This window comes from Gnatocerus cornutus, chromosome 9 (genome assembly GCF_029298725.1).
Source record: "Gnatocerus cornutus isolate USDA-ARS CGAHR chromosome 9, icGnaCorn1.1, whole genome shotgun sequence".
In the NCBI taxonomy this organism is placed as follows: domain Eukaryota; kingdom Metazoa; phylum Arthropoda; class Insecta; order Coleoptera; family Tenebrionidae; genus Gnatocerus; species Gnatocerus cornutus.
This window is the reverse complement of record NC_142241.1, coordinates 10976637-10989038: the sequence shown is the minus strand read 5'-3', so window position 1 is coordinate 10989038 and position 12402 is coordinate 10976637. Positions and strand designations below refer to the sequence as shown.

The 12402-nt window shown below is 34.6% G+C and overlaps 1 protein-coding gene across 1 annotated transcript; it reads right to left on the bottom strand.

Moving 5' to 3' along the window:
• Nucleotides 1–738: 738 nt before the first annotated feature.
• On the bottom strand, nt 739–10827 carry Mtr4 (exosome RNA helicase Mtr4). Its single transcript, XM_088045806.1, has 14 exons — nt 10612–10827; nt 10436–10549; nt 10146–10388; nt 7955–8129; nt 7593–7907; nt 7299–7545; nt 6959–7251; nt 6633–6909; nt 6413–6585; nt 4679–4876; nt 4296–4537; nt 4010–4246; nt 3795–3957; nt 739–1438 (listed from the first exon to the last, which is right to left on the bottom strand). Exons 1-14 carry the CDS (start codon nt 10716–10718, stop codon nt 1118–1120), a joined length of 3105 nt encoding a protein of 1034 aa, XP_087901932.1. The 5' UTR covers nt 10719–10827; the 3' UTR covers nt 739–1117.
• Between the last annotated feature and the right edge of the window lie 1575 nt (nt 10828–12402).

Here is a 12402-nt window from a genome sequence, read left to right as displayed (position 1 = left end):
GTCAGTCTGAAAGTGAAGAAGAAAAGTGAAGCCGCATTCTTATGATTAACCCAGAAAAAACAATTCACACAAAATAAACAAACTAATGTAACTCCGCCCACGGCGATGACGAGCCGGCACTTTTTTAATTGCTGACATAGCTTTAATCGCGTAAAAAACTACCAAAGCCACATCAACAACTCAAAACATGCCGACGATCCTCCACTGACGAACTTTCCATACTTCCAGCGAATGTTCGATCTAGTCACAAACCCAATTCAATGCGACTAGACGCGAACATCCGAAAAAAATATGAATTCAGGCAAATTTCTCTTCTTGTTGAAGCTGGAAACGTTGATTGCAACGACCACCCTGAAGTAACTAATGGCTGTGATATGAATAAAAAAACACATCACACCAATAGTTCCTCCAGGGTAACCGTCTTGGGGGCATGCGAAGGTACGTATTCTCAAGTCTTGGCGAGAAAGACGTGTGGTTTCAATCATCACACGGCTAGATCACCAAAGAACTGATCATACGCAAGAGTTTGTTGAGATTTGGTGTTGATGAAGTAAAGTTTATAGCGAGTACCGCTCGTACTACGCGGAAAAAGACGTAGGTACTTGCAGTACTCCCTACAAATTTACTGAGAGCGAGTGGCGATGATGGATCTCAACATCCACCGTGAGAATGTTCCGTACTACTTCAGAGAAAAAGTAGAGACGAAGCAGTCTCACGAGAGATGTTAAGAACAGGATGCAAAATTTCAAAGTTTTACTCACCAAAAAGTCTACACATATAAAAAGAGTTAAACCCAAAATTTCGACGTGATCAATCCGTACTGTGACAACAAATAGCATAGTACCGAAAGAACAACGTCAAATTTTAGAGTTTATTACAGAACGAAGATACACAGAATGCGGGAGGAGTTTTCACTTCAGTTGGTCACAAAACTGTTTAGAATAGCAAACGAGAACTGACTTGAAAACGCTCCCTTGGGACCTTATATACTACTAAAGCTTGAGGTGGTGGTAAAAAGGGTGGATTTACAGGGTGGGGAGGTCAGATAAACCCTTCCAGGTAAAATCGAAAATCCCAACAAACCAAACAAATTTCTACATGTAACTAAAAAGTAAAATTACAGATAAAGACTCGACGAAAAAATGATATCTCTTTTTATCAAAGTGATCGCGGTGTTAAACTTATCTTCTAAATCCGTATTTCCTATCGTCTTTGATGCTTGTACCATTTGCCTTAATAACTCTTCTAATCTACGCATACATCTTACGATGGAACCTTCGAAAATGTCCGTCATTTTGCACAATTCGCTGAAAGTTGAACCATTGCACCAAGAAAACACAACGTCCATTAAAAAGGGGCGGAAACGCTCAACGTACGAATCTTCTTCTAGCGGAAGTCGGGCTTCTGTACTTACTTTCGCTATTCTTCTTGCAAGTTCCTGCGAAAAATGCACCACTTTTATCACCAAAGACCAACACGAAATGATCGAAATCAGCGAGCGGTGAAGTTTTTGTCACCAACGTTATACAAAAACGTTCCAAAAAAAAAACACGGAAAGTCAATGAATCAAATTTCGCTGACTTAAGATAATTAATAATCATTTCTTAGTTTGACTGGAATAGAGCGTGTTTTCTAATTTATTGTTCAAGGGAAATTAAAGAAAAATGAAGAATTCAATAGAAAGATTGAAGAGCAAAAAATCGTAACTTTAAATACCCGTTTTCTACTAAATAAACCAAGAAATGTTTACTAATTTAAAGATTCTTATTTGTTACTTTTCTCGTCATTAAGCGCACACTAATTAACAAAAGGAACTTAAAAGAGTTTTTTCTTCTGCAATTTTGCAACTTCTTTTTTGTTGTTATTCGTCGTTCAGTTTTATTAGCACCCTCATAATCAAAGTTTAAAAAACTACATTACGCAACGAGAGATTAACATTTTATTTGCGTGTTTAAGACGACGTTATTGATTCATAGTCGAAAAACAAGTAATTCTTATTTGAAAAAACTTAATGAAGTAAATCTTATTTGGAGTGAAACTTATTAGGCACATACGGTTTCATAGTCACAACTTGAGCATTTGTTGCTAACTTATTTGATAAATAAGTCGAACATTACCAAATCCACCCATAGGTCGACTTTAGAATTTCTTATTCTTTTTATAAACAGGATGTATCAAAAATAGCGCATCAACAGTGTACCACTTGATCATGCAAACAACTCTGAATAGCAGAAAAAAAACTTTTTCTTTTATTTTTTGATCTATTGATCTTCGAAATCGATTAACTTTTCAGTCGATTGTATTTATAGCTGATGATGAATCGTCCACATGCAGGCACTTTTAAAATTTTGAAATTTCCTGTAAATTTACAACGGCTGCATTAAGAAATACAATTAATTCTTTTATTATAGTTATAATGTCTTATAAAATTATGAAAATTAAAAACTCAAACATGCATCAGTCCTTAACTTTTCAGATCTCTTATCTTCGAGCACTTTGATACGATAGTACCGTCGGTTCTCAATAATTCGAATTTTCCGATTATTCGAACTAAACGCCTGGCCCCTTGTATAATTCGAACAAACTCTGAATTTATTACTCGTTAAAACAATGTTTGCTTGGAAACGAGAAGAATTGATTGATAATTCAAACAGAGACTTTTGCTTTACAAATATTTATATGTAAATAGAATTTTTCCAAACGGTTGCAAAAAAATCTTATTGTATTTTGCCATGATTATTTGGCAAATACTTTTAATTGTTATTTTATTAATTTTTCTTTTTAGTCGATTTTTTTTTTATAAAACTGAAATCAAAAGAAAGAAAACTCGCTAAATAAAACTACTGAATTATTGACAGTCGACTGTATTTGTTGCAGGCTAAAATGTGTATTAGCGTTTATCATTTTATTGACGTCAGAGATCTCAAAAACAGTATTTTACAAAATGCATGCTTACGTTTTTCGCAAATATCATAATAATTACATTTTCATGTTCTCTGGTTCAGGGATAAGTTTATTACCTAACATTTTGAAAAATGGCATTTCTTTTTTTGGGTAGAACTAAAGAAAATGAATATTATTGAACTACCTATACTCGAATTCCTGATAGGATAAGGCAACATAGGCTTCAATTTCAATACGACAAAGCGATTTCCCTTCAGGAATCACTGTACTATTTGCCGGCAAAATTTTTTAGACCAGTCTTTTTATATTTGACAAATTATTTCAGGTCGGGGATATACAAAACTTTCTTATTTCGCGACTTATTCAAGAAAAACTTATTTTAAACAAGAAATAAGAAACATACAATCGCCGTATTAAAATCCAAGAAAAATTCTGCATAACCGTCGAAACCAGTCAGACCCAGGTAATGTTTACAAATTGTCAAGAGCTCAAGAATTACCTTCCCAGAAACGCTGCAATCCACCAGTGAAAGATTTAAAGGCTTTCTTTGTAAGCCTACTTAATATTCAATTCTGCAAATTTGACCTTACCGCCTGGCCATTTCGTTGTAAATTCTTAAAACCGCCATAAACTGCAAATCTTCCGAAATTACCGCCATTAGAAAGAAAACAGTTTTGGTTTCCTACAGAAAATTGTTTTCCCCCGCATTTAAAATAGCAATTCTTTTGTTTGAATGACTCTTTATTAATCATGTGTGAATGACGTCACATCATCAATAAAATTCCTGCGAATATAAATAGTGAAGTGTGTATCAATTATCAGAATTGTTATCGCCACCGCCCGTCCATTTTAACTCTAATTAATTAAAAAAAAAACGAAACGAAACTCACCTGCATTTGCCGCAAGGGCCCCGACAACTCCTCGGACAATTTGGGGACATCATTACCTCTTTCGTCGCAAACAAAAGTACTGAGTAATGAGCAAGCTTGAGCCGGCGTTAGATTTCCAAAAACGCCATTGAATATCATTTCAGTGATCAGCAATTCGTCGGCACTACAACACCACAAAATAACACAAACTCTTTTAAAAAAGCCGAAAAAGTTACCTGCTCAGTTCGCAGGCCACCCTGCCTTTCAATTGTATTACATCCGTATTGGTGCAATAGCCGAGCCTCCGCAGCACGCGTTTACGACACTTCAATTCATCGAGTTGTAAAACGGACTTTGCGTCAAGTAATTTTTGGCGTGCGACCACCAATTCTTCTCGATATTTCAGTTTTTCTTCGTACTTTTGGTATTCTGTGTCAAGTAATAAATGTTTGTGTAGAGGGTGGTCGTACATTCTAAAAAGAGAAGTGTCAGTTGGAGTTCCTTTTAGAGAGTTTCTTTTACTTCTTTTCGAGTTTTTCGATTTTTTTGACGATGTCCACAAAGTCAGGTTCTGTTATTTTCATATCGTCGATCGGATTCAGAAGAGGTGGTCCTTCAGGGAAGCGTTTCTTCACCTCTTTTATCGACTTGTACACACCTCTTCTTGTATCTTTCTGTCTCAGATCATTCGGACAATACAAACGCACCGATGAAATGTGGGTGATCACCGCAGCTTCGACGTTGACGATTTCAATTTCCCCATTCTGTTACATACATCTTAATTAGTTTAAAACTAAAAAAATCGTGCCAAGCACGTCATAAAGAGTTGACATTTAAAACTCATAAATTTCAAGATAAGTATGCAAATCCGGTTTGCAGTTCGAAGCAAAGTCGTTTGTAATTACCTGACCGTCCAAGCAAGGCTTAGGGATTACATCTGGATCGGGATTTTCTTCAGAAATGACGTTCAGTAGCAAATCCAGCAGAAGTTTCTTGGAACGGAGAGCGGGATTGGCTTTTGCGCCCTTTTTACCTGCATTATCACTGACTTTCTTGAAGTTGACCACGACGCCCCAATCGTACTCCATGTCCTCAATTTTGATCTGGAAGTGTTAAAAAAACATTAGGATTCTCCGGGTTTTTGGAGCTTTTATAAATTTCATCGTTCTTTTATCAACAAAAACTTTTTTTTATAATAATTAAACTAAAGTTCAATGAAAGAAAACGTAAATAAATTCGAATTAAGTTTGTTTTTTCTCCGTTTAGCACAGACACGCAGTCTTCCGACTCTACTTTTGTCTCTTTCCATGCTAAAACTTCTTTTCTCAGAAGAGACTTGTTTTGCAAAAGCTTTTACCTGCGTCGTGAATATTAATTCCGCGAAACATCATTAAGCTCGGTCTCCGACAGTTTTCCACTGAAAAGCTTTTAACAATTGTCATAAAACTTTTACCTGCCGGTTACTAACCGCTAGAGAAGAATCGCAAGGTAAATTTTCGTTGGTGGTACCGAAGATGTAACGCAATTATTAAAACTGCGCTTTTTAATTCGGCACAAAATGAGAATTCTGCCAAGTAAAATCAAGAAAACATTAGTTTGAATATTAAAAAGTAAATTAAATAATAATATACTAAAGAAACGAGATAAAAATAAGATAAAAAAGGCTTAAATAAAGCTCAAAAACCTATGAATTTAAACCTAGAATAACTAGTCAAAAAATGAGAAGGTCTAGAATATGAAGAGATTTTAAATGTATAAAATAATAATATTGGAATCATAGAATCTTAATTGAAAGAAACAAAAAAACCATAAAGACGTAGAAGAATTCGAAAAAAAAATCAGAAGAACGAAAAAAAATTAAACAACCCAAAAATCAATGAAATTAAATTTACTTTATCAATTAATATTCGCTATTTGTTATTAAACTCGTTGCATATTTTCGTACACTAGCAAAATCAAAATACTGAAAATCAACTTTAAACTTCAATTAAGCTTACAGAATTAGAGTACTTTCGGCATATTCCAACTCCTAATCAGTTCCTGATCACTCAGGGCGAATTTACAGAACCTAAATTAAATCTTTAATTTCGATTAACTATTTAACGACATGTTAAAGTGCCATGTGAACGTTTTTGCGTTAATCAAATATCAGCAATAATTTCACTTAAATTATTTTGTAAACCGACACAAAGATATAGTTTCCAACAATTAGAAACAATTTTTGCTTGAACGTCTTAAAGAGTTCCATGAGCCGGATTAGGATCAGAGATTATCAGGTATGAAGTCGAATTTCACGTCATTTAGCATCTTCACAATTCCAAAAATAAATGTGCAAACTTTCGCGGATTCAGTAATAGGATAAAGTTTTGCGTTTAATTTCCATCGTGAAATATTAATTTAACGTAAAGTTTTCCTCGCTTATCCTTTCATTGTTGAACTTTTCAAATACCACATTCTTAATAAATTCCGAATATCACGATTATATTCTTATTTAAACATGTGAATAAATCAAAAAACGATTTCCAGAGCTGTTCAATTTTGTTGAAAATCCTAAAACTTTTGCGTAATTTTATTCAAACGATTGCGATCCCTAAATTTTAATAAAAACAAACACAAAAACAATAAAAAAGTTACATTACCTTAACCAACCGCCCGGGCTGCAAAAAAGGAGCCAAATAAATAGCTTTAGTTATGTATGACCTGAACTGAAGCGCCAATTTATCCAACTCTTGTCGTATCGTGTAATACGATCCAATCTGAGACTCGCACTCAATCTCAATTGCATTATATGCTTTGAGTTTTTCAGAATACACTAAAATTTCACAAATAAAAACCAGAAAATCGGACTTAATTCCTCACCGTCATATAATCCGGGTATGGCCGTTTGATTTTGAAACTGATAAAACGACCGCTCCAACATGTACTCCGGATTAATTTCCTCAACTCTGAGTAGATTCAACACCATGTTGTAAGTTAAATGGAAAGCAGAGTTGATTGGATCTGGTAGACCTTTTACAATGTTTCTACCAGTCGCTGGTGGTACTTTCTCATCCACCATCAAGATGACTATGCCTTTGTCGTCTAAACCTCTTCGTCCGGCTCGACCGGACATTTGAATATATTCACCGGAAGTGATCTAAAAACATTCAATTAGTTAGGGTCAAAAAAACGGTTATTAGACGTACCCATCGGTACTCTTGACCATCGAACTTCCTCATTCCGGTAAACAAGACAGTTCTTGCAGGCATGTTCAAACCCATGGAGAAGGTTTCAGTTGCGAACAACGCCTTGATGAGACCTTCCCCAAAGAGAATTTCAATGGTTTCTTTCAAAATTGGAAGCAACCCTCCGTGGTGGATTCCAATCCCTCTGCGTAACAAAGGAAGAAGATTTTCGACCTGGGGAAGATTCCTGTCGTCGTCGGAAAGGACATCCATGGCGTTGTTAAAAACTTCATCCACGAGTTTCTTCTCGGCAGCTACAAAACAAGTCTTGATTCTGTTAGAAGAAACGATGGAAACTCACTCGTGTTAAAATCCAGCTTCGTCATTTGCATAGCGTAGACTTCGCAGTCCTTCTTGCTAAAACTGAAGACGATAACGGGGGCGAAATTCCGCTCCATTACCATCTTCACCACTTTGAAGATATCCGTTTGTGTCGCATCTTTATTCTTAATTCCTCCTTTTCGTCCTCTTTCGTCGCCTCTGGCTGCGTCACCTCCACTTTGCAACACCGCCATTGCGGCGTTAAAACTGTCATCTTTAAAAGTGCCCTTAAATCTAAACTTATTAAAAAATTCGAGAAATGAAGTGAACTTACAGTTTCATCCACGACCATGTGAATGCCACTCCCACCGGCAGGATAAATAAAATGTTGTAATGGTGTGGGTCTGTAGTCTGTATACACGACATGACACGGCTGATGATGCAAATGGGCCACCCATTCTGCAAATTGTCTTGCGTTCGGAATTGTAGCTGATAGAAAAACGAAATGCACATTGTGTGGTAGGAGAATTAACGTCTCTTCCCAGACAACTCCTCTTTCTTTGTCTCTCATGTAATGAATCTCGTCAAATATTACCCAACCAACTTCCCGCATTATTTCCGATCCTCTGTACAACATGTTACGCAAAATCTACAGATTGTAATATTAGCCACGTGGTAAAGTTTTAAGAGACTCACCTCTGTAGTCATAATAAGACAAGAAGCACTCGGATTGATTGTAACATCCCCGGTGACCAACCCAACATCTTTAAACTCGTCAAGAAACTCACGATATTTCTGATTCGATAATGCTTTGATTGGAGTGGTGTAAATCACACGTTGCTTATTTTTTAGTGATAAAGCAACGGCGTATCTGGAACATACAGTCATTATTATAAAGAAATGCCAGAAGCAATACATCATTGAATATTTTCTAAGATACTCAGAATTAATCAGCAACGGAATCATTTTCTAGAAGCTTTAATTATCGCATTGTTGAAGGAAATTGTAATGCGATGAAAATTTATTCAAGACCTAAATGTGTTCGAAATTGTTCAATAACAATGGAAAAAGTAACGGATGAAGTAAATATTATTGTTAATTTTGCATCACATGTGTGGTGAACGAGCTGCAAGAAATTCTGATTTACACTAAACTAGGAAAAAATAAATAGATGAAATAAACATTACGGCCCACATACCCATTATATGATCGCTGTTTTATATAGTAAAAAAAGTTTGTCCCACACATTTAAATATTTAAAACACAACGTCGATAAAATTTTATTATTTTAGTAAAGTGTATAAAGTAAACTCTCTAATTTGGTGATGTCAATGTCCGTTTTCATTTAGTTACAGCATTGTCGCGGATACAGTTAAACAGGATGTTCAAAAAGTTTTACGAGACATTCAAGCGAGAACGTAAAAATTAAAAATATTTTTTAAAAAAATGCTAAAGAAAAGCCCTTTTTTTAAAATAAAAAATTAAATTTTTGACTTCCGGAAAATCCAAGACCGGATTGTTAGGTAAAAACTCGCGCGAAAAACTATTTCGAAAAGGGTTTCTTTATATCCGCCTTAATTCCGGAAGTATCGGGCAAAATCGTTTTTGAACCTCCAAAATTATGGCCCTCTAGCGACAACCCGAAATTTGAAACGCCTCTAATTCAGTTATCTGTTGACGGACGAGAAAAATGATAGTAGTTTTGAGTTCAGCGAGAAGTTCTGCGTAAAATGAGCCCATACAGCTTAAATTTTCTTAACAAATAAAAAAGATATCGACCGAAATAGATTTTCAGAGGGTGTTTCAGGGTCATTTTCAAAAAGCTGTTTCGGGGCGAAAACTGCGTTTATTACGATTGAATTATAGATCGATCAAAAGAGCAACTCGAGATCAATCAACTGGCCAAATCCCAGATCAAGAAGGCAAGTAGTTTACAAGGAGCGATCAAAAATCGAAAAATTGAAATTTTTTTATCGATTGAGTCGCAAAATTTTTTTGCCCAAAAAAATTGACCAAAACGAACTATCGAAAATCGAATTCTAAGTTAAAAAATGGCGAAAAAAACGATTTCAAAAAGGGTTTCTTCATATTGGCCTTAATTCCAATTTTGGATATTCAAGGGGGAATTTGAAAAAAGAAAAGCGCGAGAGAAACGTAAGAATGTAAAAGGTAAAAATACACATAACATTCAAATCAGTTATAAAAACGCTGAAACAAAGTCGCAGAAAATTTTGAACTAAGTTTGAAAACAATCATAAAAATCAAAACATATTATAAGATACTCTGAAGAATTAGAGGAAGAGAAAATTGCGAGTATCTTGACAAAAGCTTTACCTATTTTATTAAATAATGAGCCTTTTTGTGCAGTTTAAAAAAACATAAAAAAACAAGTGTACATTGTGGCCTCGACCTTCAAAAACTCGTTCAAAAATAAGCTCAAAAAAATGCAACAATGCCTGAGAAGAAATTTAACTAAATATGTAATGCTAAAGAAAGCGCTAGTTTTGACCAAAAAATTTTTTTAAACTAGAAAGACATAAATTTACCTTAAAACCTCTTTAAAATAGTTAATTAAGAGGAACTATTGTTCAAAATAGGAATTAACCTTCCCATGATCATAAAATACATTGTTTATTTTTTCTGATACATGTAAATATGAGACGTAATCTTGAAACATGACCAATTTGCATCGTAAGTGTTGTTTAGAATGTTGATAAAAATGAAATGATATAATATAGCTCAAGTATTACATAATACAAATTATTAGTCATTAGTTGAATCTAATGAAGTGATACAAAAAACAGTAAAAAAATACGCATGATCATCCAACCAATGACAAAAAAATAACAATTTGTACTTTTTTTATACATATTTCATAATTACTCACTCTGCAATGACTGTTTTCCCTGCAGAAGTATGAGCAGAAACCAAAACCGACTGATTATTATCCACACACAAAATCGACTCCTTCTGAAAAGCGTCCAAAGCAAATGGATACTTCTTTGCAGCCTCAGTCCTTCCAGTCTTCAATGGAATATAATCCTGACCAGGTGGACAAGCAACCTCATGAGTACAAGACTCCATACTCTCAATGACATGAACAACAATTCTATTCTTTAACTCCTCCAAGCTACAATAAAACCATTAGGGTCACTCAAGACTCAACATGTCACTCACTTGATGTCTTCAAGATCCACCGCCTCATCATCAGTTTTTGACTTCTTAACAGCCACCTCAGCGTCATCATCTTCATGATCACGTTTAAGACTTTTATTTTCGGCATCTGCATTACTGGAATTGATAAAAAACGAGAATTTGGCGTGTAATTTTGAGGTTATGGTCAACAATTTTACCTGTTGGATAATGATGTGATTTCTGCAACTTGCTCTTCTCTGGAGGCTTCTTCCGGTTGGGGTTCTTCGTCGAAGCATTGGAAAAGGTCCTCGATGCTATCTGCCATTATTTTTGGGGGTTTTATGGCAATTTTCGCGATTTTAACATTACAATGCACGCGCCAACCAACGAACGCTTGTTTTTCACAGAGCCGGTGACGGAGCCGGACGACGAAGATGATTCGCGAATTTGCGCTCGAAATTTGAAAAGAGCGGAAATTCCAAAGACAGAAAAGTTAAATATTAATTAAATAGACGCTCATTCCGACACAAACCGGCGAAGTTTTCACGGTTTTACATAAATAAATGCGTCTCCTACTATAATATCTTTGTTTTCTACTTTTTTGAACGAATTTGAACGAGAAAATTTATTTAATCAGAGGGGGATTAAGAACAAGTGACAAAATATTAATCCCTTGAGAAAAAATAGAGCTTTGGTGAGAAAATAAAAATGAAAATATATACTTATTCTTGATTCTTCTTGTGTTCTCTTCTGATTCTTTTCATTATTTCGAAATTCTCTCTAAACTTTCTTAACATTTTCGGTAAATACTTCTTTCGATTTTTTTTGGTTTCTTTAATAAATTTAAATTCCGTTTAATAAATGTGAAAAACATCGTCATTTAGCCTCAACTTTTTTCCGATTTAGCTATTGAATCGTGATAATAACTTGTAGTTTTATAGATTTTAGGCTCTAATCTGAAAATCCAACGCAGAAAATGGCCAGAATAAACAAAAAATCATCATTTAGCATTAAAAGAAGCGGATTTCTCTACGAATTTTGCAGATTTCGTAAAAATTTCTGCTGTTTTTTCGCGATTTAGCTGTTGAATCCTGTTTAAAACTTGTAGTTTTATGGATTTTAAGCTCAACTTTGCGAATACAGCCCTAAAAACCGTGTAAATGTGAAAGAGATAGTTATTTTTAGCATCAAATTTAGCGGAATTCTCTACGAATTTTGCAAATTTCGTGTAGATTTCTGCTGTTTTCTTCCGTTGAATGTTGATAAAAATTAGTAGTTGTTTAGATTTCAAGCTCTACTCTGAAAATCCAACCCAGAAAATGACCAGAATAAACAAAAAATCGTTATTTAGCATCAAAATTAACGGATTTCTCTACAAATTTTGGAAAATTCGTGCAGATTTATGCTGTTTTCTTCTGATTTAGTTGTTGCATCCTGAAAAAACTTGCAGTTTTATGGATTTTAAGCTCAACTCGGCAAATATAGCCCTTGAAACCATGTGAATGTGAGAAAAATAGTCATATAGCATCAAATTTAGCAGATTTCTCTATGGATTTTGCAGATATCGTGCAAATTTCTACTATTTTCTTTTGATTTAGCTGTTGAATCATGATAAAACTTGATAGTTTTATTACTTTCCGCACTTTATCTCAATTCTTTCGACCGCTAAGTATTTTTTTAAATTCTAATTTTCGAGTCTAATCAAAATTCTTTTTAGGTGCTACCCATTTATTATTTATTTAACTTTAGAAAAAATTCATAGGAGATTTCAGTAAAAGACTTATAATAAATTGTAGAGCCCTGCATGAAATCCGTTACTGCCAACAGTGTAAGTGTTAAAAGTGTAAGTCAGAAGAATAAAATTTCTTTCAAATGCTTCTAATGATCTAACTAGGTAGGCAGCCAATAATACACCGCTGCTGTTCTTCAAGTGTACGAAAAGAGACAAGATTCTTCAGTTCTTTCAAGAATTTGTTTTTTTTTATCTTATTTAGTTCTTTTTTACTTAC

What these genes read in the sequence shown, in the direction of transcription:
- Mtr4 (XM_088045806.1), bottom strand. Translation starts at nt 10,718, where the DNA reads ATGGCAGATAGCATCGAGGACCTTTTCCAATGCTTCGACGAAGAACCC. An exon ending in CATACCCGGATTATATGACG is followed by an intron (nt 6,586 to 6,632) that starts GTGAGGAATTAA and finishes GTGAAATTTTAG; the next exon opens with TGTATTCTGAAAAACTCAAA. An exon ending in GTGGCCTGCGAACTGAGCAG is followed by an intron (nt 3,958 to 4,009) that starts GTAACTTTTTCG and finishes GTGGTGTTGTAG; the next exon opens with TGCCGACGAATTGCTGATCA.